Source organism: Castor canadensis, chromosome 9, assembly GCF_047511655.1.
Source record: "Castor canadensis chromosome 9, mCasCan1.hap1v2, whole genome shotgun sequence".
NCBI lineage: Eukaryota > Metazoa > Chordata > Mammalia > Rodentia > Castoridae > Castor > Castor canadensis.
In genome coordinates this window covers 56,228,839-56,248,877 of record NC_133394.1, presented here as the reverse complement: position 1 = coordinate 56,248,877, position 20,039 = coordinate 56,228,839, and the positions used below count along the sequence as shown (strand labels likewise).

General features: G+C 34.3%; 1 protein-coding gene across 14 annotated transcripts in view; it reads left to right on the top strand.

Moving 5' to 3' along the window:
• Bltp1 (bridge-like lipid transfer protein family member 1) overlaps positions 1-20,039 on the top strand; it is a 230,242-nt gene that overhangs the window by 183,784 nt on the left and 26,419 nt on the right. For 12 of the 14 annotated variants that reach the window (XM_074041667.1, XM_074041672.1, XM_074041671.1 and 9 more), the window contains 5 exons: positions 1,075-1,198; positions 13,602-13,711; positions 14,347-14,437; positions 14,919-14,981; positions 17,011-17,264. In XM_074041667.1, coding sequence (XP_073897768.1) covers positions 1,075-1,198; positions 13,602-13,711; positions 14,347-14,437; positions 14,919-14,981; positions 17,011-17,264 — 642 coding nt within the window. The remainder of the gene's footprint in view (positions 1-1,074; positions 1,199-13,601; positions 13,712-14,346; positions 14,438-14,918; positions 14,982-17,010; positions 17,265-20,039) is intronic. The other 2 variants (XM_074041678.1, XM_074041673.1) reach the window with 1 other exon arrangement.

The window sequence follows — 20,039 nt, the reverse complement described above, 5'->3', positions numbered from 1 at the left end:
CTTTTTTCTGTACCTGTTGCTTACAGTATTATAACTTTACTAAGTAATACTTCCTCTATAAGAATGAATATTCTTCTTGTTACACTCTAAAACATTTGTTTTCTTAAAAGTTGATGTTCATGTCTCATCCTTTTTTTTGGTGGGGTAGTATTAGGGTTTGAACTCATGTTCTCAAGCTTGCAAGGTAGGCACTTTAGCCATACCTTTTGCCATCTTTTCTTTGGCTGCCTTTGAAAGAGTGTCTCCTTTATGCCAGGACTGGTGGGACTGAAATCCTTCTGTTTTCATCTTTTGCATAGCTGGGATGCCAGGTGCCTACCGTGCCCAACTTTTACTGGTTGAGATGGACTTTTGCAAACTTTTTGGCCCCCTGATTTCAAACTGTGATCCTCTCTACTTTTACCTCCTGAGTAGCTAGAATGAACAGGCTTGAGCTATCATGCCTAGCTATGCCTCATCATTTCTAGTTTTCATGCACCCTAAGTTTTTTTTTTTTCTTTAATTAGGGACTTTCTACAAGCATAGGAACTTTGTATAATGAAAGCTATGGCCTAAAAACTGTAAATTATCATACAGCAATTCACATTTCTCCTGTTGACTTACAATTTGAATTTTGTTCTCAGGGAACAAAATAACTTGGAGCAAAATACATTCTCCCAAAATCTAACCTGAAGCTTACATGTAGAATTTTACATACAGACATTTTTCTACAAAGTGTGTTTATGATTTTCATAGTCTCCTTTTTCCTTCTTTCTTTTTTATTCTCCTCCTTTTGGTGTTATTGGTATTTGAATTCAGGGTATTATGTAGGCACCCTACCACTTGAGCCATACACCTAGCCCAGCTTCACAGAGTCTTGATATAGCAATGGTTAAGAAGCATTTCCTCATATGTTAGAAGTTTTTTTTTTAGTTCCCCTGCTATAACTGTTAAAATTTATAGAAGATTTTGGCCTGCTCATATGTAATTAATCTGTGATATTCTAAAAAGTAAGAGTTAAAAAGGAGCACTTAGAAATTATGTTTTGTTTTGTTTCTTCTTTACAATAATTGCCAGTTTTTTTCTTGCATTTAGAAAATTAGGTGCTAGTGAAGGAACCATAAACCAGGAAATTCAACGGTACCAACAGTTAGAATCAGTGGCTGTGAATGACATTCGAAGAGATGTTCGTAAAAAATTACGGAGATCCAGTATGCGAGTGAGTAATTATTTAAGAAAAATTTCATCTGAGTGTTTTCTATTTTTTACTTATGAAACTTAACCCATGATGATGCTAATAATTTTTTCACTAGTTGTAATAATACCACCTAATTTGTACTTATCAGATCTACTATCTACCAGGCCCTATTTAAAATACTTTACATTTAACAACCCATTAAATCCTCACTATAATCCCATGAGATAGTTTCATTATTTTTACAATTTAAAAATAAAGATACTGAAATACTGAGAGGTAAAGTAATTTTATCAAAATTATATAATTAGTAATCCTGGTAGAACCAAACCCTGAAAGTGGGACTCTATAGATAAGCCTGTAGCTACTTCCCCCCACCCCCATATCTTTCATGAAATCACACATACTTTATAGTCTCTAATGTGAACTCCAAAAACTGTGATCTCTTTTGAGATGTTTTTTCTTCTTATATCCTAGTTTCTATAATCAGTGTTTCCCTTTCAGCCACTTAGCTACAATTTCCCTCCTTTTCTGCTTCTTAAAAACTTTTTAATTAAAGAATTTCTTAGGAGCAATTTTGGGTTCACAGAAAAATTAAACAAAAGGTATAGATCCTTTAAGTAACTTCCTGCCTACACAAACTGCACAAATGTATACCCTCCCCCATTATCAGTATCCTCCACCATTTATTATAGAAAATTAATTAGCCAACACTAACAATTATAATCCCCAATGTCCATAGTTTATTCTAAGGATCTCTCTTCCTGTTACACATTCGATGGCTTAGTTTAAATATATAATGACATGTATCTACCATGTTTGGCATGAAAAGATTCTGTGGTTTGCCTTTTCATTCTTTCCTTCTGTATACCGAAAGCAACCGTAGTCTTTCCCTGTGTTATTTTTTATTTTGCAAAATGTCATACAATTGGAATCATACAGTATGTTGCCTTTTCAGCTTGGCTTCTTTCACTTAGCAATGGACACTGAAGTTTCCTCTGTGCTCTTCTCAACACTGAGTAATATTCCATTCTGTGAATGTACCAGAGTTTATTTATCCAATTACCTCCTAAATGACATTTTCCTGCCTGTAAGTTTTGGCAATTATAAATAAAACTTCTATAAATATTCCTATATAGGTTTTTGTGGGGATGTAATTTTTCAACTCCTTTGGGTAAATGCCATGAAGTACAGTTGCTGGCTCATCTGGTACGGGATGTTTATTTTTCTGAGAAATTTCTAAGCTATCTTTTAAAGTCGTTGAACCATTTTGCTTTCCACCAACAGCGAATGAGAGTTTCTGTTGTTCCACATCTTCACCAACGTTTGGTGTCATTGTTTTAAATTTTGAAAGTCATATTAAGTATCTTATTAGACACTCATCTTTTTTTCAACTTACATTTCCCTGATGAATATGTTGTGGGCCTTCTTTTTGTAAGATAGCTAATTTGCCATCTGTATACAGACTGAATATTTCTAACCCACATGTGTAAAATCTGAAATCCTCTGAAATTCATTATTCTTTGGGTTCTGTTATCTTCTGGAAATTTTATAGCTTTTTGTTTGTTTTATGTTTTGGTGTATGATCCACTTGGAATTAATTTTTGTTGAGAGCATTACTTCTCTGTCTAGGTTCATTCTTTTGTATGTGGATGATTAGTAGTCCTTGCACCAGTTGAAAAGATTATCTTTGTTTCATTGTTTTGCCTTTCCTTTTTTATCAAAGATCAGTTAGTCTCTTAATAGGGTGATATTAATAGTATAATTTCATTTTTCTCCTTCAACAGCATGTTGGCTCTTCTGGCTTTTTTGCCTTATCACATAAACTTCAGAATCCACAAAATGGCAAAATAATTTGCCATTATTTTTCTTATTTTTTTGGTTTCCTTTTTTTTTGTGAACATAATCTTACTATGGTGCCAAGGCTAGTCACAAATTTCTGAGTTTAAGTGGTCTTCCATTCTCAGCCTGTAGCTGGGATTACTAGTATATAGGATTATAGCCATGTACCACTATGCCCAGCTATAAAGTTCTGTTTGGGGAGGTTTGGGGGTTTAGTTTTCTTTGTTTTGTTTTAGTTTATGTTTTTTTCAGTTCTGGAGATCAAACCCACTACCTTACAGATGGTAGGCAAGTGCTCTGCCACTGAGCTACATCTCCAACTTGCTGGGAGTTTGATTGGAATTACCTTGAATCTATAAATCAAGTTAATGTATCAGTCAATTTGGTTTCCTGTGTACCAACAATGAGCAAGTAGAATTTGAAGTTAGAATTACAATATAATTTATACCTGACAATACTAAGTCTTCCTATATGAACAGAGAGTATTGTTTATTAAGTTCATTAATTTTTGTCATCAGAGTTGTAGTTTTCCTCATACAGATCTTATACATTTTTGTTAGAGATGTACTTAATTTTTTCTCTTTTGAAGGTGTAAGTGTAAATTATATTGTGCTTCTCATTTCAAGACACGCTTGTTCATTGTTGGTATGTAAGCAAGCAAATTATCTTTATTATGCTAACTTTGTGTCCTGCATCTGTGTTCTAATTGCTTATTAGCTCCAGGGCATTTTTACCAGTTCTTTTGGATTTTTCCCATAGGCAATCATGTTACTTCTGTGCACAAAGGCAGTTTTATTTCTTCTCAATCATGTTACTTCTGTGCACAAAGGCAGTTTTATTTCTTCTTAATTTGTATACATTTAGAGGATTGGCTAGTATTTCCAGTATAATGTTGAAAAGGAGTGGTGAGAAGGAATGTGTTAGTTTCCTTTAATATGATAAAATACATAAGACAATCAACATAAAAGGAGGAAAGGTTCATTCTGACTCATGCTTTCAGAGGTTTTAGTCCATGTTTCTTTGGGTCTGTGGTAGCATAGAACATCATTGTGGGAGCATGTGGCAAAGGAAGCCAGTTCACTTCATGGCAACCAGGAAGCAGATTGGGGAAGGGTGGAGATAGGGTTCCAATATCTCCATTGAGGGCATGGCCACAGTGACCTAACTTCATCCAACTAGGCTCCACCTTGTAAAGGTGCCATCACCTCCCAATATTGCTGTGGGCTGGGACCAAGCCTCCAACACATGGGCCTTTGGAGGACACTACAAATCCAAACTATACCAGGGGACTTCCGTACTTTGTTCATAATCTTAGTGGAAAAGCTTTGAATTTCTGGTCATTAAGTATGATGTTAACTGTAGGTTTTTGGGTAATTTGCCCTATCAAATTAGGTTGCTAAGAAGTTTTATCACAAATGGATGTTGGATTTTGTCCAGTGCTGTTTCTACATCCTTTAATATGATCATGTGATTTTCCTTCCTTAATCTTATCATAGAATGGCCTAAATTAATTGTTTTTTAAATGTAATACCATCCTGTTTACCTGGGTTAATTCCCAATTGGGTATGGTATGTGGTTCTTTTTACACATTGTTAGATTTGATTAGTTAATATTTTATTGAGGATTTTGACATTTACATTCACAAAAGACACTGGTTCATAGTTTTCTTTTAAATATCTTTCTTTTATTTACAGTAATGGTGGCTTCATAGAATGAGTTAGGGAGTATTCCTTTGTTTCTGTCTTCTAAAAGAGATGACCCTCGCTTCCAGGCAGAATCTGTTCTCCCTTATCTCTAATTTTGCTGAAGAGAAAACATAAGCAATAATAAGGAAGACAAAGCATTTTTGCTAGTTGAGATAAGGATAGTTATACAGAGAGATTCCTAGTATTGCTTCCATGTACAAATGTGTTACGTCCCAAGTTGATTCGTCTCTAACTGTGTTTTTCACTAGTTCCTGATCCCCTTCTCATATTGACCTCTGTCACTTTAAGGTTTCTGTATTAGTTCCACTGTAGTGGGGACATCAAATACTTTCCTGTTTTAGGTTTCTTACCTATCCCCATACCTCCCATATGTGCTCTCCCCTTAGCATATGACCCAAGACCAACAACATTGCTGTATTTGCCCTAGATCTAAAGTCCGCATATGAGGGAGAACATACGATTTTTGGTCTTCTGAGCCTGGTTAACCTAATGATTTTTGTAAGTTGATTTTTATATCCTGGCACCTTGCTATACCTGTTTATGGTGTCTAATAAGAGTTTTTGGGTAGATTTTTTTGGGTCTTTAAGGTATAGGATCATATCATCTGCACATAAGGATATTTTGACAGTTGCTTTATGAATTATATTCTTCATCCAGCCTAATTGCTCTGGCTGGGAATTCTAGTACTATGTTGGATAGGAGTGGGGATAGAGGGCACCCTTGTCAGCAGTTTTCCTTCCCTTTCAATTTCATGAAAGAGTTTAAGGAGGGTTGTATAATAGTTCTTCTTTGAAGGTCTGATAGACTTCAGCAGAGAATCCATCAGGTCCTGGTCTTTTTTGGGAGAATCTTTATTGTTGCTTCAATTTCATTTTATGTTATATGTCTATTTAGGTGATTAATGTCCTTTTGGTTCAATTTTGGATGGTCATAAATATCTAGAAATCTATCCATTTTTTCAAAATTTTCAAATTTATTAGAATATAAGTTCACAAAGTAGTCTCTGATGATTTCCTGGATTTCCATGGTGTTTGTTGTTATTTCCCCTTTTGGATTTTTTATTTTACTGATTCGGGTTTTTTCTCTCCTTTTAGTCAGATTAGCTAGGGGTTTGTGAATCTTATTTATTTTTTCAAAGAACCAGCTTTTTGTTTGATTGATTCTTCGTATACTTTTTTTGTTACTATTACATTGATTTTGGCCCTTATTTTCATTATTTCTCTCCTTCTGCTTGTTTTGGGTTTTGCTTGTTCTTGTTTTTCTGTGCGTCTGAGATTTGAAATCTTTCTGTCCTTTTAATATATACACTCATGGCTATAAACTTTCCTCTCAGGACTGCCTTTGCTGTGTCCATAGATTCCAGTAGGTTGTGTTTTCATTTTCATTTACTTCCAGAAACCTTTTAATTTCCTTTTTTATTTCATCAGTGACCCATTGATCATTGAGCAATGTGTTGTTCAGCTTCCAATTGTTTGCATATTTTTTTACTGTTGTTATTGTTGTTGAGTTGTAATTTTAATACGTTGTGATCAGATAGAATGCATGGTATTATTTCTAATATTTGCTGAGGCTTGGTTTGTGCCCTAAGATGTGATCAGTTTTGGAGAAGGTTCCATGGGCTGCTGAGAAGAATGTATATTGTGCACTAGTTGGATGAAATATTCTGTAGACATCAGCTAGGTCCATTTGATTTATGGTGTAGTTTAGATCTAGGATTTCTTTATTGATTTTTTGTTTGGATGACCTATCTATTGGTGAAAGGGGGATATTAAATTCTCCCACTACCACTGTGTTAGAGTTTATATATGTTTTTAGGTCCTTCACTGTATGTTTGATGAAATTTGGTGCATTGATGTTGGGTACATATAAGTTGACAATTGTTATTTTCTTTTGGTGTATTTCCCCTTTTATTAGTGTGGAATGTTTGTCTTTATCTCGTTTGATCAATGTAGGTTTGAAGTCTACTTTGTCTGAGATAAGTATTGCTACTCCTGCCTGTTTTCGGGGGCCATTGACTTGGTAAATCTTCTTCCACCCTTTCACCCTAAGCCAGTTCTTGTTTCTGTCAATGAGATGGGTCTCTTGTAAGCTACAGATTGTTGTACCTTCCTTTTTAATCCAGTTTGACAACAGGTGTGTTTTGATGGGTGAATTAAGTCTGTTAACATTCAGTGTTAGTATTGATAGGTATGTGGTGATTCCTGTCATTTAGTTGTCTTTGTTGTTTATGGATTTGATTGTGTTCAGTTAAATCAGTGTAACTCTACTTTCTTGCCTTTTCTTCTCTTGTGGTTTGGTGCTGCCTGTTCTTTCTATGGTTTCATTTTCTGTGTGCAGGCTTCCTTGAAGCACCACTTTTGTAGTGGTGGCTTTGTGGTCATATAGTGTTTTAGTTTCTGCTTATCATGGAAGACTTTTATTGCTCCATAATTTTGCATGATAGTTTTGCTGGGTAGAGTATCCTAGCATTAAGTGATTTTCATTCAGTGCCTGGAATACCTCACTCCTTGCTCTTCTTGCTTTTAAGGTTTCCATTGAGAAGTCTGCTGTGATTTTGAGGGGTTTACCTTTGTATGTTTTTTTTTTTTTCTCTCTCTTACAGCCTTCAATATTCTTTCTCTATTCTCTGTGCTTGTTGTTTTAATGATAATATGTCATGGTTGTAGTTTTATTTTGGTCAAGTCTGTTTGATGTCCTGGAAGCTTTCTGTACCTGAATGGGCATAGTTTTCTCTAGATTTGGGAATTTTCTGTTATTATTTTGTTGGTCTGTCCAGTGGGCTATGCTGATCTACCATAGGGGTGACTGTGGGAATGCTGAGTGCCGCTTATTTGCTCACCTGTTGGTCTGTATCTCCTGAGCAAGTTTAGAGCTGGCATCTGGCGGCACGGGAGCCCTCCTGTTTTCTCAATGCAACGTGCCATGGAGAAGCTTTGTATGGGCTGGGGGTTCGGGGTTTTGGAGTCTTGCTTATTCCTGATGGTTTATTTCTTTTTCTTCTGCCAAGTGTGGCTCCAGCTTCTCAGGAAGATTTTTAATCCACCAATCTCATACTGTCTGCTTCCTCCTTCTATTCACCATCTTGGATCTTGTTCATTCTTTATTAGCATATATTTATTGTACTTTATTGTACCAAGGAGTTTCATTATGTTTCCATGCATGCACAAATGTACCCCAGTTAATGCTATCCTCGCTATCATTCCCCCTTGTCCTATAGTATAATTTGAAGTCAGTTATTGTGATACCTTCAGCACTTTTCTCTTTGCTCAGGATTGCTTTGTTATTTCTTCTTTAAAATTGTGTAGAATTCAGCAGTGAATCCATCAGGTCCTGGGCTGTTCATTGTTGGGAAACTATTACTGCTTCAACTTTATTGCTCATTATAGTTCTGCTTAAGTGGTTTATATCCTCTTTGCTCAATTTTGGTAGGTTGTATACATCTAGAAATATCCAGTTCTTCCTACAGTTTCCTGTCTACTAGAATGCATAGTTTCAATGTATTCCTAATAATTCCCTGGAATCCTTTGGTATTTGTTGTGATACCCCATTTCTCATTCTATCTCTATTAATTTGGGTCCTCTCCCTCTTTTGATTAGAATGCTAAAGGTTTGTCAATATTGTTCATCTTTTCAAAGAATGGAATTTTTATTTCATTGATTCTTTGCCTTGTTTTTTTTCTCTCCATTTCATCAACTTCTGCCCAGATCTTTATTATTTCTTTTCATCTACTGCTTTATGTTTGGCTTTTCATTATTTTCCTTAGAGCTTGTGATGGACCTTTAGGCTAATTGTTTGATTTTTTTTAACTTATGTACTCATGACCATAAATTTTCCTCTTAGCAGTGCCTTTGCTATAACCCAAAGATTCTAATAAATTATGCTTTCATTCTTACTTAGTTCTGGGAATTTTTTTATTTCCTCCCCTATTTATTCAGTGACCAGTGCACTGATTGTTCAAATTGTTCAGTCTTCATGTGTTAGAATATTTGTGTGTTTTTGCTTGTTATTGATTTCTAGTTTTATATCATAATGGACTGATTAAATACAAGAAGTTATTTCAATTTTCTCATGTTTGCTAAAGCTTGCTTTATGTCCTAAAATATGATATATTTTGGAGAAAATCCTATTGGCTTCTGATAACAATGTGTATTCTGTACTATTCTGTTAAGTCTCTTAAATCCATTTGACCTATAGTGTCAATTAATTCTGATGTTTCTTTGTTGGTTTTTTGTCTGGGTGACCTATCTGTTGGTAAAAATGGGGTATTACAGTCACCTAGTATTATTGTGTTGGGGTCCACCTGAGCTTTTATGTCTCATAGTGTGTCCTTTATGAAAGTGGGTACACTGATAATCAGTGTGTGTATGATTGTAATAATTAAATCCTCCCTTTATCAGTATAAAGTCATTCTTTCTCTCTAATTTTGGTTTTGAAGCCTAATTTGTCAGATAGGAGAAAGGAATATGGCTATTCTGGTTGCTTTTGGGCTTTATTTTCTTGAAAAATCTTTTTTTCCATTCTTTCACTTTAATCTTGAGTTTGTCTTTATTAATGAGATGCTTTTCTTATGGCCAACAAATGCTTGGGTCTTGTGTTTTAATCCTGTCCACCATTCTGTGTTTTTTGAATGGGAAATTGAGACCATAACCTTTAATAAGTTACTATTGAGAGATATGTAGTAATTCCTGCCATTTTGTTATTTTTGTGGTGTTTGATTCCTTTCTGCTCTTCATTTGCTTATGTACTCATCTAGTAAGATTTATTTTTCCTATGTTTTCATGGTTGCATGTATCTTCCTTTTCTGTAAGTAGGATTTCCTTCAGTAATTTCTGCAGTGCTGGTTTAGTGGTCATAAATTGTATTCATTTTTCTTTACTGTGGATGTTTTTTATTTCTCCCTAAGTTATTAAAGAACGTTTTGCTCATTACTTTCCTTGGTTGAGTAATCTGTGGTCAGTTGTTTTTCAGAGCTCGAAATACATCATGTGCCCTCCTTTAAGCTTTCTTTTGAGAAATCTGCTGTTATTCTGATGGGTCTGTTTTTATAGATAACTTGACATTTTTCTTGCATCTTTCAATATTTTTTCCTTGTTTTAACTCTAATATGACATGGAGAGGTTCTACTCTGATCTTACCTGTTTGGAGTTTAAAGGCCACCTGTACCTGGATGGCTATCTCGTTCTCAAGGTGTGAAATGTTTTCTGCTATTACATTACTGAATATGTTTTCTATTCCTTTAGTTTGTACCTCATCTCCTTCAATGACTGTGATTCATAGATTTGGTCTTTTAGTGGAGTCCCAGTGTTCTTGCTTTGTTCATATGACTGTTCATACTTGTTCATTCCTTTATCTTCATCTGATCTTTCTATTAGATCTATTAAAGTGCCCTCAAGTTTGTTTACCATTTTATCCAATCTGATGAAGAGGTTGTCAATCTTATGTTTTATTTGACTGATGGAGCTTTTCATTTCCAGAATGTCAATTTGTGTTTGTTTGGTTTTTTTTTTCAGGATTTCTATATCCATCTTCAAGTCCTTTTTCATGTGTTGCATTTTCTTCCTTATTTAATTTAGCTTTTTATTTGTCTCTTTGTTGAGCTCCTTTACCGGTTTCTTTAAGTTGAGTTAGCTATTTATTTGTATTCTTTTTTAGTTCATTAAAATATTTATGTATCTTCTTTCATCTCATTGATCATTCTTGGTCGTAACCTCAGTGCTAAAGCTAGTTCACCCTGCTTGCTCAGTTTTGTGTCCACATTGTTGCCAGTGGGCTTCTATCTGATGATCCAAGCAAGGTTTGCCAACCAGGGCTTTCCTTGCTGAGCAGTTGTTTTATTCAAAGGGTGTCCCATGTTCATGGCTCTTGCCAGAAGTGAAACAAAACTGAACAAAAACCAGCCATACAACCACCCAACAAAACAATAGTGAAAATAAAGGCAATTCTGGGTTCTGTCAGAGCAAGGCTTTCTCTTTCTTTCTTTTACAGTTTTAAAGTTCCATATCTCTATCTCCAACAGCAAAAATTGTATTTTTTTATTTGTTTATTCATATGTGCATACATTGTTTGGGCTATTTCTCCCACCTGCCCCCAACCCCTTCCCTCTCCCTCTCAACCCCCCTCGCTTCTGCCCTCTTCTCCAATTTCGTTGAAGAGAAGTCATAAGCAATAATAAGAAACATAGCATCTTTGCTAGTTTGAGATAAGGTTAGCTATACAGAGAGATTCCTAGCATTGCTTCCATGCACACGTGTGTTATAACCTGAATTGATTCATCGCTACCAGATCTCTTCACTACTTCCCAGTCACCTTCCCTTATTAACCTCTGTCATTTTAAGGTTACTATATTAGTTTCTCTGCATTGGGCTCATCAAACACATTTATATTTTGGGTTTCCTACCTTTCCCTATTCCTCCAGTATGTGTCATCCCCTTAACATGTGACCCATGTTTAATAATATTACTGCATTTGTTTTAGATCTAAAGTCCACATATGAGGGAGAACATACGAATTTTGGCTTTCTGAGCCTGACTAACTTCACTTAAGATGATGTTCTCCAGTTCTGTCCATTTACTTGTGAATGTAAGATTTCAATCCTCCTGGCTGAGTAAAATTCTGTTGTGTATAAATACCACATTTTCTTAATCCATTCATCAGTAGTGAGGCATCTTGGCTGTTTCCATAACTTGGCTATTGTCAATAGCACTGCAGTAAACATGGGTGTGCAGGTGTCTATGGCATAACCCCAGTCGCATTCCTTTGGGTATATCCCTAGAAGTGGGACTGCTGAATCATATGGCAGATCTGTTTAGTTTTTTTAAAAGCCTCCATATTGTTTTCCAGAGTGGTTATACTAGCTTGCATTTCCACCAGCGGTATATGAGGGTTCCTTTTTCCCCACATCCTTGCTAACACCTGTTGTTGTGGTGTTTTTGATGATAGCTGTTCTAACAGGGGTGAGGTGGAATTTTAGTGTGGTTTTGATTTGCGTTTCCTTTATGGCCAGAGATGGTGCACATTTTTTCATGTGTATTTTGGCCACTTGAATATCTTCTTTTGAGAAAGTTCTGTTTAGTTCAGTTGCCCATTTCTTTATTGCTTCATTGATTTTAGGGAAGTTTTTTGGAGCTCCCTGTATATTCTGGTTATCAGTCCTTTGTCTAATGTATGGCTAGCAAATGTTTTCTTCCACTCTGTGGGTGGTCTCTTCAGTTTAGAGACCATTTCTTTTGTTGTGCAGAAGCTTTTTAATCTTATGTACTCCCATTTGTCCATCCTTTCCTTTAGTTGCTAAGCTGCTGAGGTTCTATTGAGGAAGTCCTTGCCTATACCTATTGCTTCCAGAGTATTCCCTTCTGTTTTCTGTACTAGCTTTAGAATTCCGGGTCTGATATTAAGATCTTTGATCCTTTTTGAGTTGATACTGGTACAGTGTGTTAACGTGGATGTAGTTTCACTTTTCTGCAGGCAGATAACCACTTTTCCCAGCAACATTTGTTGAAGAGTCTATTTTCCATCATATGTTTTTGGCGCCTTTGTCAAAAATAAGGTGGGCATAGCTGTGTGGATTCATGTCTGGGTCCTCTATTCTGTTTCACTGGCCTTCGTGTCTGTTTTTGTGCCAGTACCATGCTGTTTTTAATGCTGTTGCTTTGTAATATATCTGAAGTCAGGTATTGTGATACCTCCAGCATTGCTCTTTTTGTCCAACTAGCAAAAATTCTGTGTCTTTCTTATTATCTTTTATGTTTTCTCTTCAACAAAATTGAAGAAAAAGACAGCAGAACAGGCTCTCCCTGGAAGCGAGCTGGGGGGCGGGGGAGCAGAACGGGGAGAGTTGGCCCAAACAGTATGTACACGTATGAATAAATATAAAAACAATAAAAAAGAAATCAAAAATTAAAATTCCATATTCTTTGATTTTTCTCTTGCTATTATGTATCTATCTTTTTGGTTTTTGCATAGATCTTAGTCATAGACTACAAGTAAATATCAGTAAAATATTTCTGTGTGCTGATTTTAAAGTCATTCACGCTGGATGGTATACTGTTAAAAATAACTTGGGGCAAAAAATTAGTGATACTTCATCTCAACAAACAAGGCAGGCATAGTGATGATGTCTGTAATCCCAGGTACATGGGAGGTGTAGGTACAATTGCAGTCTGAGGCTGAACCTACACAAGAGCAAGACCCTACTTGAAAAAATATACTAAAAGCAAAAAGGGCTGGGGATATGGCTCACGTGGTTGAGTCCCTGCTTAGCAAGTGCTTAGCGCTGAGTTCAAAACCCAGTATCACCATAAAATAGAAATTGCTTAAACTAATTCTATATTCTTAATACGTGCTCATTCAGCATTTCTCCATGTCTTTCTTGGGTTCCATACCTCTACTTTTTAATGTCCAGCACCTCACATTTCCAGATGATGAATTGTGAGACAGGGAGAATATACAGGTAACCTCTTCCCTTTGTTGTAATGAGAAAGTATTCTGCAGCAAGAATGCCTTTGAGTGGTGCTTAAGGTGATAGCGGTCATATGCACTCACAGCTTCCCAGAGCCTTTCTTTTTTATCATTTCCTTTATTCCCATCTTGCTTCTGTGTCCTTCACCACTGCCCCCAATCTTTTTGTTTCTTCCTTTTCTCTCAGGTCAGCCAGTGATGCATATTTTCATTCCATAGTTCTCTTAGTCAATGTTAGAACCTAAGGATAGATGATCACTGACTGCTCTGCGTTGACTCCCCTGTACCATTAAGTGGCATTTAGTTACCTAGGGGAAAATAAGTGAGCTTATTTTAGAATAAAGATTGTTTTACTAAGTGAAATATTACAACAATGTACAGTTACCTGTAGTCACTTTTTTTTTCCTCTCACATTCCATTAGGCTGCTTCCCTAAAGGATAAGTGGGGTTTGGGTTACAAACCAAGTTACAGTCGATCAAAAAGCATTTCAGCTTCTGGAAGACCACCTCTTAAGCGGATGGAAAGAACAAGGTAACTATATTTCAGTCCATGGAACAAATAATAAAATTTTTGACTTTTAACAATATTCACTGCTTTTTTTTGCTATGCTAATTAGATAGTTAAAATAGACTTTATTGGTAAAATAGCAGTCACTCTAATTAATGTTAAACTTCATTTATTTGAAGAATTCCTCTATCATGTTTAGACCACAATGCATTGATTTTTAGTAATGAAATACAGTGATATTTAGGTAAATTTTACATGTAAATTTATAGACTATCCAGAGGAATGAAAATGAGCACACCTATTGCTCTAAATAGGTCAATTTGGGAAAAATATGATAGCACACATATTTAGCTCATGAAACTTGGAAATTTTACATGTAGAATTAAAATAATGTTTTAGTACTAAATCAGCACCACAGAAGTAAGAAGTATATGTTCTTTTTATGAAGGTTGGTTTTAGAAAATCTTAAGATAATCAAAACATTGAGAGTTTTTTTTATGAGATTTTATTAAAGGTTAAGAAATGGAATGTCAAAAATTCAATCTTTTAAGATAAATATTTAGAAATAGAATGTTAATGCTATTAATCAGAATTCATCAAGTTCAGGAGTTATAAAAATGAGAATGTTAGTGTTTCATAACTTTGTATTTTATTTATAGCTCTCGAGTAGGAGAAACTGATGACCTCCCAGAAATCCGTGTGGATGCAGCATCTCCTGGACCCAGAGTAACTTTTAACATCCAGGATACAGTAAGAGAGACATTATTTATTAGAAATACACATTGATAAATAGATTTTATAATTTCACAATACTAATTCTTGCTTACCATGAAAAGTAAGGTTTATAATGGCCGAACTCTCTGTCTATGACCAACTAGTGGGCCATGTTGCCAATGTTAGTGTTTTACAGGCATAGTTAAGACTTGAGAATACCTTAGTTTTAGGTAGAAAGGTTTTTGTTGAATAATTTTTCATGTAAATAAGAGTGTACATTAAACTGCATCTTTTACACAATCATAAATGTCAAGTATTTGTATGTTAGCTCAGAATTTATACATAGACATTAGCATAGAATTTATACATAGAAACCACAGGAAGGGTAGCTTCAAAGCTGTATTCTAATTTCATAGTAGGCTAAAATGTATGTTAAAATGTTTGGGTTTTTGTGTGTGTGTGTATTTGTTACTGAGTTTTATCATGATTTTTTATTTTCTTTTCTATTTTAATTAAGTTGAAAAATACAGTATGGGGAAGTACACCACAATCCAGCTCTCCTGGGAAAGGGTATTTTCAGGTACTTCCTTATTAAGAACAACAAATTTTGTTTTAAAACTAATTAAACTGCTTTCAAATATTTTACTTTCATTTCAACCTAAATTGAAAGCTCAGAAATATTTTACATCATTATTTAAGATTGTTTGAATTCTTTTTTATCACGTATATTTCATAAGCTCTTGAATGCATGTATTTTTATTTTATATGTCTACATACTTTAATATTATTTTGATCTTCATAAGACTTAAGTCACCTTATCTAATCAGCTCAACCAAATCATAAACGAAAAGCTGCAGTTTTGTTGATCACTAAGTGAATCTCTTTTCTTTATGTTACAGAAAACCTTCAAATGAATCCATTCATAAGCAACAATCATTAATTAGTTCCAACTAGAATCAAATATAATTCAGAAGAACAAATTAATCACTGAATTTTATTTCTTTTAAGTCACTGGTATAAAAGTATTTATTTAATTATCCATTAAAATTATTCTCATGTTCAAAACAGCGTGAAAATATGATGCACAATTATGTATAAATGTAAGCAACATTTTTATTAGCCAGATATGTTGCCTAAATCTGTCACAAAAGTGAAGATAAACATCAAAAATATTACATGCCAAATATCTAAGTCTTTGTCTATAATATTTTTTTCAATTATATTTAAAACTTGGCACTTAGTCCAAATCTATTTTGTTCCTTTGTCCTTACGCAGAATTTAATCAAACTGGATTTTGTTTTAGATTATAATAAGCTTGTTGAATATTCTTCTTTCAAATTAATTGAAAATCTTGGAACCAAATTGTGTGAACTGAGTAAATTTTACTAATTAGATGGGGTTTGTTTTGTTTGTTTTTTCTGGTGCTGGGAGTAGATCCCTGGACCTTAACCAAGCAAGTGTTGTACCATTGCGCTACATCCCCAACCCTAATTAGGTGATTCTTAAAGGCATTAATATTAGAAATGATTCAAGTCCTATCTTTTTTCCTTGGTCCTGGAGTTTGAACTCAGGGACTTGGGCTTGCTAGACAGGCACTCTCCAGCCCTTTTTTGCTCTGGTTACTTTTGAGGTAGGATCTCACTTTTTGTCCGTGCTTGAACCACAGTCCTCCTATTTTATGCTTCCCGTAGTAGCTGGGATGACAGGTACATGCCACTGTGACAGCTTTGTTCACAAGAGATGGGCTCTTGTGAACTTTTTGCCCTGGCTGGCCTAGAATTGCAATACACTTGATCTCCACTTCCTATATATATAGGATTTTAGGTCAAACCACTGGCTTCCAGATTCAAGTCCTATTTTTAAATAACAGTATATTCTGCTTGTTAAAAAATGATATTTAAAAAGTCATAAATTAGATAGCAAATACAAGATTACATGTCAGTCTTGCTAGTCATAAGTTACAAAATATATTATTAATGCATAGTTACATAAAAGTATTATAAAACATTCAGTTTTTTAAAATGGAACATGTTCTGACAAATCTAATTTACTTATTTTATAAGTTTATTTTGTAGCATGTTCATTTTGTAGCATGAAAAGAGCACCTGATTTCTGGAAATGTTTGAAGGTTTGGTTCCAGGATTTCACTGAGTTTTGTAGTAGCATCCAATAATTTTTAGTAATAAATTATATTATCTTGCACATTATACTTTACAAAGGCTAATCATTTTCATATGATACTCATCCAACAATGTGAAGCTTGGAATCAAAATAAAGTCAGAGGCAATTGTGTTGGTGTTTTAGTCTGACTTAAAAGCAGTGGTTTCCTGCTAAAATTCTAAGATTGGGAGATGGTATTATAGATGCCGTTTACCTTAAAATATAGCATTCTTAAGTTTGGCTGATACATGTTTTAGTATTCAACTATTTATCAACCTACGAGGGCTCTTTTTTGAAGATATATCTATAAAAATCTCTTACAGTCATGATGAGATAACAGTACACACACTATTAAGAATGTTTAGGCTTGCGTATTTTTTGTTTTCTTTTTTTAATTGAGGGGACTTGAAATATGAGTCTGATTCATGTTTTTCTCTTTTTATAATCAGTTTCCAGAGGAGACAGAACTGGACCTTTTGTCAGTAACTATGGAAGGCCCATCACATTATTCATCAAATAGTGAAGGGTCATGTTCCATGTTCAGTTCTCCCAAAACTACAGGCAGCTTTTCATCAAGCATTCCTTTCCAGTCTGAGGAGGGTCGGCGAGATGACAGTTTGTCTTCTACCAGTGAAGATTCTGAAAAGGATGAGAAAGATGAAGACCGTGAAAGGGAAAGATTTTACATTTACAGGAAAACCTCGTGAGTAGCATTTATGTTTTAAGATCCTTAGGTAGTATTTTAGAATCTAGAACTGAGCCTAAAGCATTGTAGCTAACTTAGTCTTTACCAAAAAATCTTTTCATGTGTCCAGCTTGAGTAAGGCTAAGACATGTATCCCTTAATTACATATCCATGGTTTACTAATGTAATTTAGCTTCATACGGCATTATTTTTCTTTTTTAATGTCAGTAATTTTATTCAAATCACTTTAATTATTTCTCCAAGATAATCCCTTTCAAGAACATGGAAATAAAGATGTGGTTATGAGTTAGAGGAGTGAGCTATATTCCTGATGGGCTTAAAAAATAATGAATTGCCAAGAAAACCAAATAGTAAGGTTTAGTTAAGAAAAATATAGTAAAGGGGAATGTTTAGCAGTATATGAAGGATTTAAAAAAATTCTTGTAAGAAGAAATGACATGGTGTTAATGAAATAAAGGACATATATGAAAATCTTTCTCAGAAATATGCCCTCAAGAAGAGATGGAAGGATCCTTTGAACTGATCTTCTTAAACTAGCCCTGAAGTGTGGTTATGACACTAAATAGTTAAGAGTGTCTGATAATGGAAATAATGGAAAATTAGCCAGGCATAAGGGTAATAACTGAAAGTTACTTTATAAGGAACTGTCCCCTTCTTAATTCTGAGCTGTAGAGAATCATTTCTTCTTTCCCTAAACTATAGCCATTAACTCATGAATCTCTTATATCAGCTTATTTTGGTTTATTCCCTCATTTTTCTGGAATAAATCCTCAAACAACTTTATAAAAAAAGTTTTAATACAAATGTACTTTCTCCCGTACTTTAGTATGTAAAGTACTGTGTGTTTTCTAGTAGGAAAACATTAATATTTAGCATAAGCTGTTTATAGTCCTTTCTAATTCTATAAATATCACTTGGGTGTGTGTGTGTGTGTGTGCACACATGTACACACATGTATGTACGTATGTATATATGTATTTGGGTATATATTTTTAAATGTTTGGTTTTGTTTATTTTTTGAGACAGAGTCTCATTGGGTAGCCAGGCTAGCCTTGAATTAACTGTGTTGCCTAGTCTGGCCTCAAACTCTCCATTCTGTTGCCTTTGCCTCCTGAGAACTGGGATTACAGGCAAATATCTCTGTAACCAGCTTAATGTCTCTTTCTCCCTGAATGTTTTAAGGATTTAAAAAATTATCTTTGTGTTCTTTAATTTCACAGTGATATGTCCAAGTTTAAGTCTTTTTCTACACAGTTTTCCTAGATATGTTGTTATTTCTTAAAACAAATTTTCAATTGGCTTTAGAAAATACTACTTTATAGTTGTTTAGGTAAGTTCTTTACATCTTCTCTATTAATACTAGACCTAAAGGTCAGTAAACCTTAAGGTGTTCTCCTGGACACCTTATCTATATCTCTTTTGCTTTAAAAAGAGACTAAAATCTTTTAACTTATGTTTATTCATACATAATTTATATTAGTGTAGCCATCTTTTCCAGGTATACATTGATCATTTAAAATAATTTTTATTTTGGTAAGAGATGTTTGAGTGTACAATACAGCACTGTTTTCTATAGGCCTGATATTCTATAGCACATTTCTAGTATTTGTTCATTTTGCATAACTGAAACTTAAAACCTGTCTATTAGCAATTACTCATGCCAGTTACCATTCTGTTTTCTATAACTTTTGACTATTTTAGATACTTTATATAAGTAGAATCATGTAGGAGTTATCCTTCTCTGATTGGCTTTTATCACTTAGTATAATTATAATGTTCATTCATATTATTGTATATTGCACCATTGCCTTCTAAGACTGACTAATAGTCATTGTGTGTATATATTACTTTTTTTTTTTTGCACTCATCTGTTGACAGACATTCCAATTCTTTCCACATCTTGCCTATTGTGGAAAATGCTGTAGCAGACATTTATATCAAGATCTTGATTTCAGTTCTTTTGGATAAATGCCCTGAGGTGGGATTGCTAGATCATATATGGTAATCTATGTGTAATTTTTTGCAGAACTTCCATACTGTTTTTTTTAGTGGCTGCACTATTTTACATTCCTACCACTAATGGATAAGAGTTTGTTTTTCCATATCCTTGTCCCAATAGTTGTCTTTTGTTTTTTAAATAATGCTCATCCTAATAGGTATATGGCAATAACTTATTGTGATTTGGATTTGTACTTCCTTGATGATTAGTGATATTGAACATCTTTTCATGTATCTGTTAGCTATTATTTATGTTTTCTTGGAGAATTGTCTATTTAGGTCCTTAACCCATTTTATAGTTGTGTTATTCATTACTATTGAGTTAAAGAAGTTCCTTATGTATTTTAGAAATTAACATCTTATCAGATACATAGTTTACAAATATTTCTCTCATTCCATTGGCTATCTTTTTGCTTTCTTGTTTTCTCTACCATGCAAACACGTTTTTTGTTTGATATAATACTGTCTTTTTTATTTTACTGTCTTCATGATCAGTTGTCATGGAGCTTTTTCACTATGTTTTCTTCTAGGAGTTTTACAGTTGCAGGTCTTTAATCCATTGTGAGTTGATTTTTTTTTTTTTAAACAGGAATTCAGTATGTAGCCATTCTGGCCTGGAAATTGCAACCTTCTTACCTCAGTCTTCTGAGTACCGAAATTATAAGCCTGCATCACCATTCCTGGCTTGAGTTGAATTTTTTTTGTTTGTTTTGTATAAGATAAGGATTTACTTTTATTTATTATGAATGTAGATGCCCAGTTTACCCACCACCA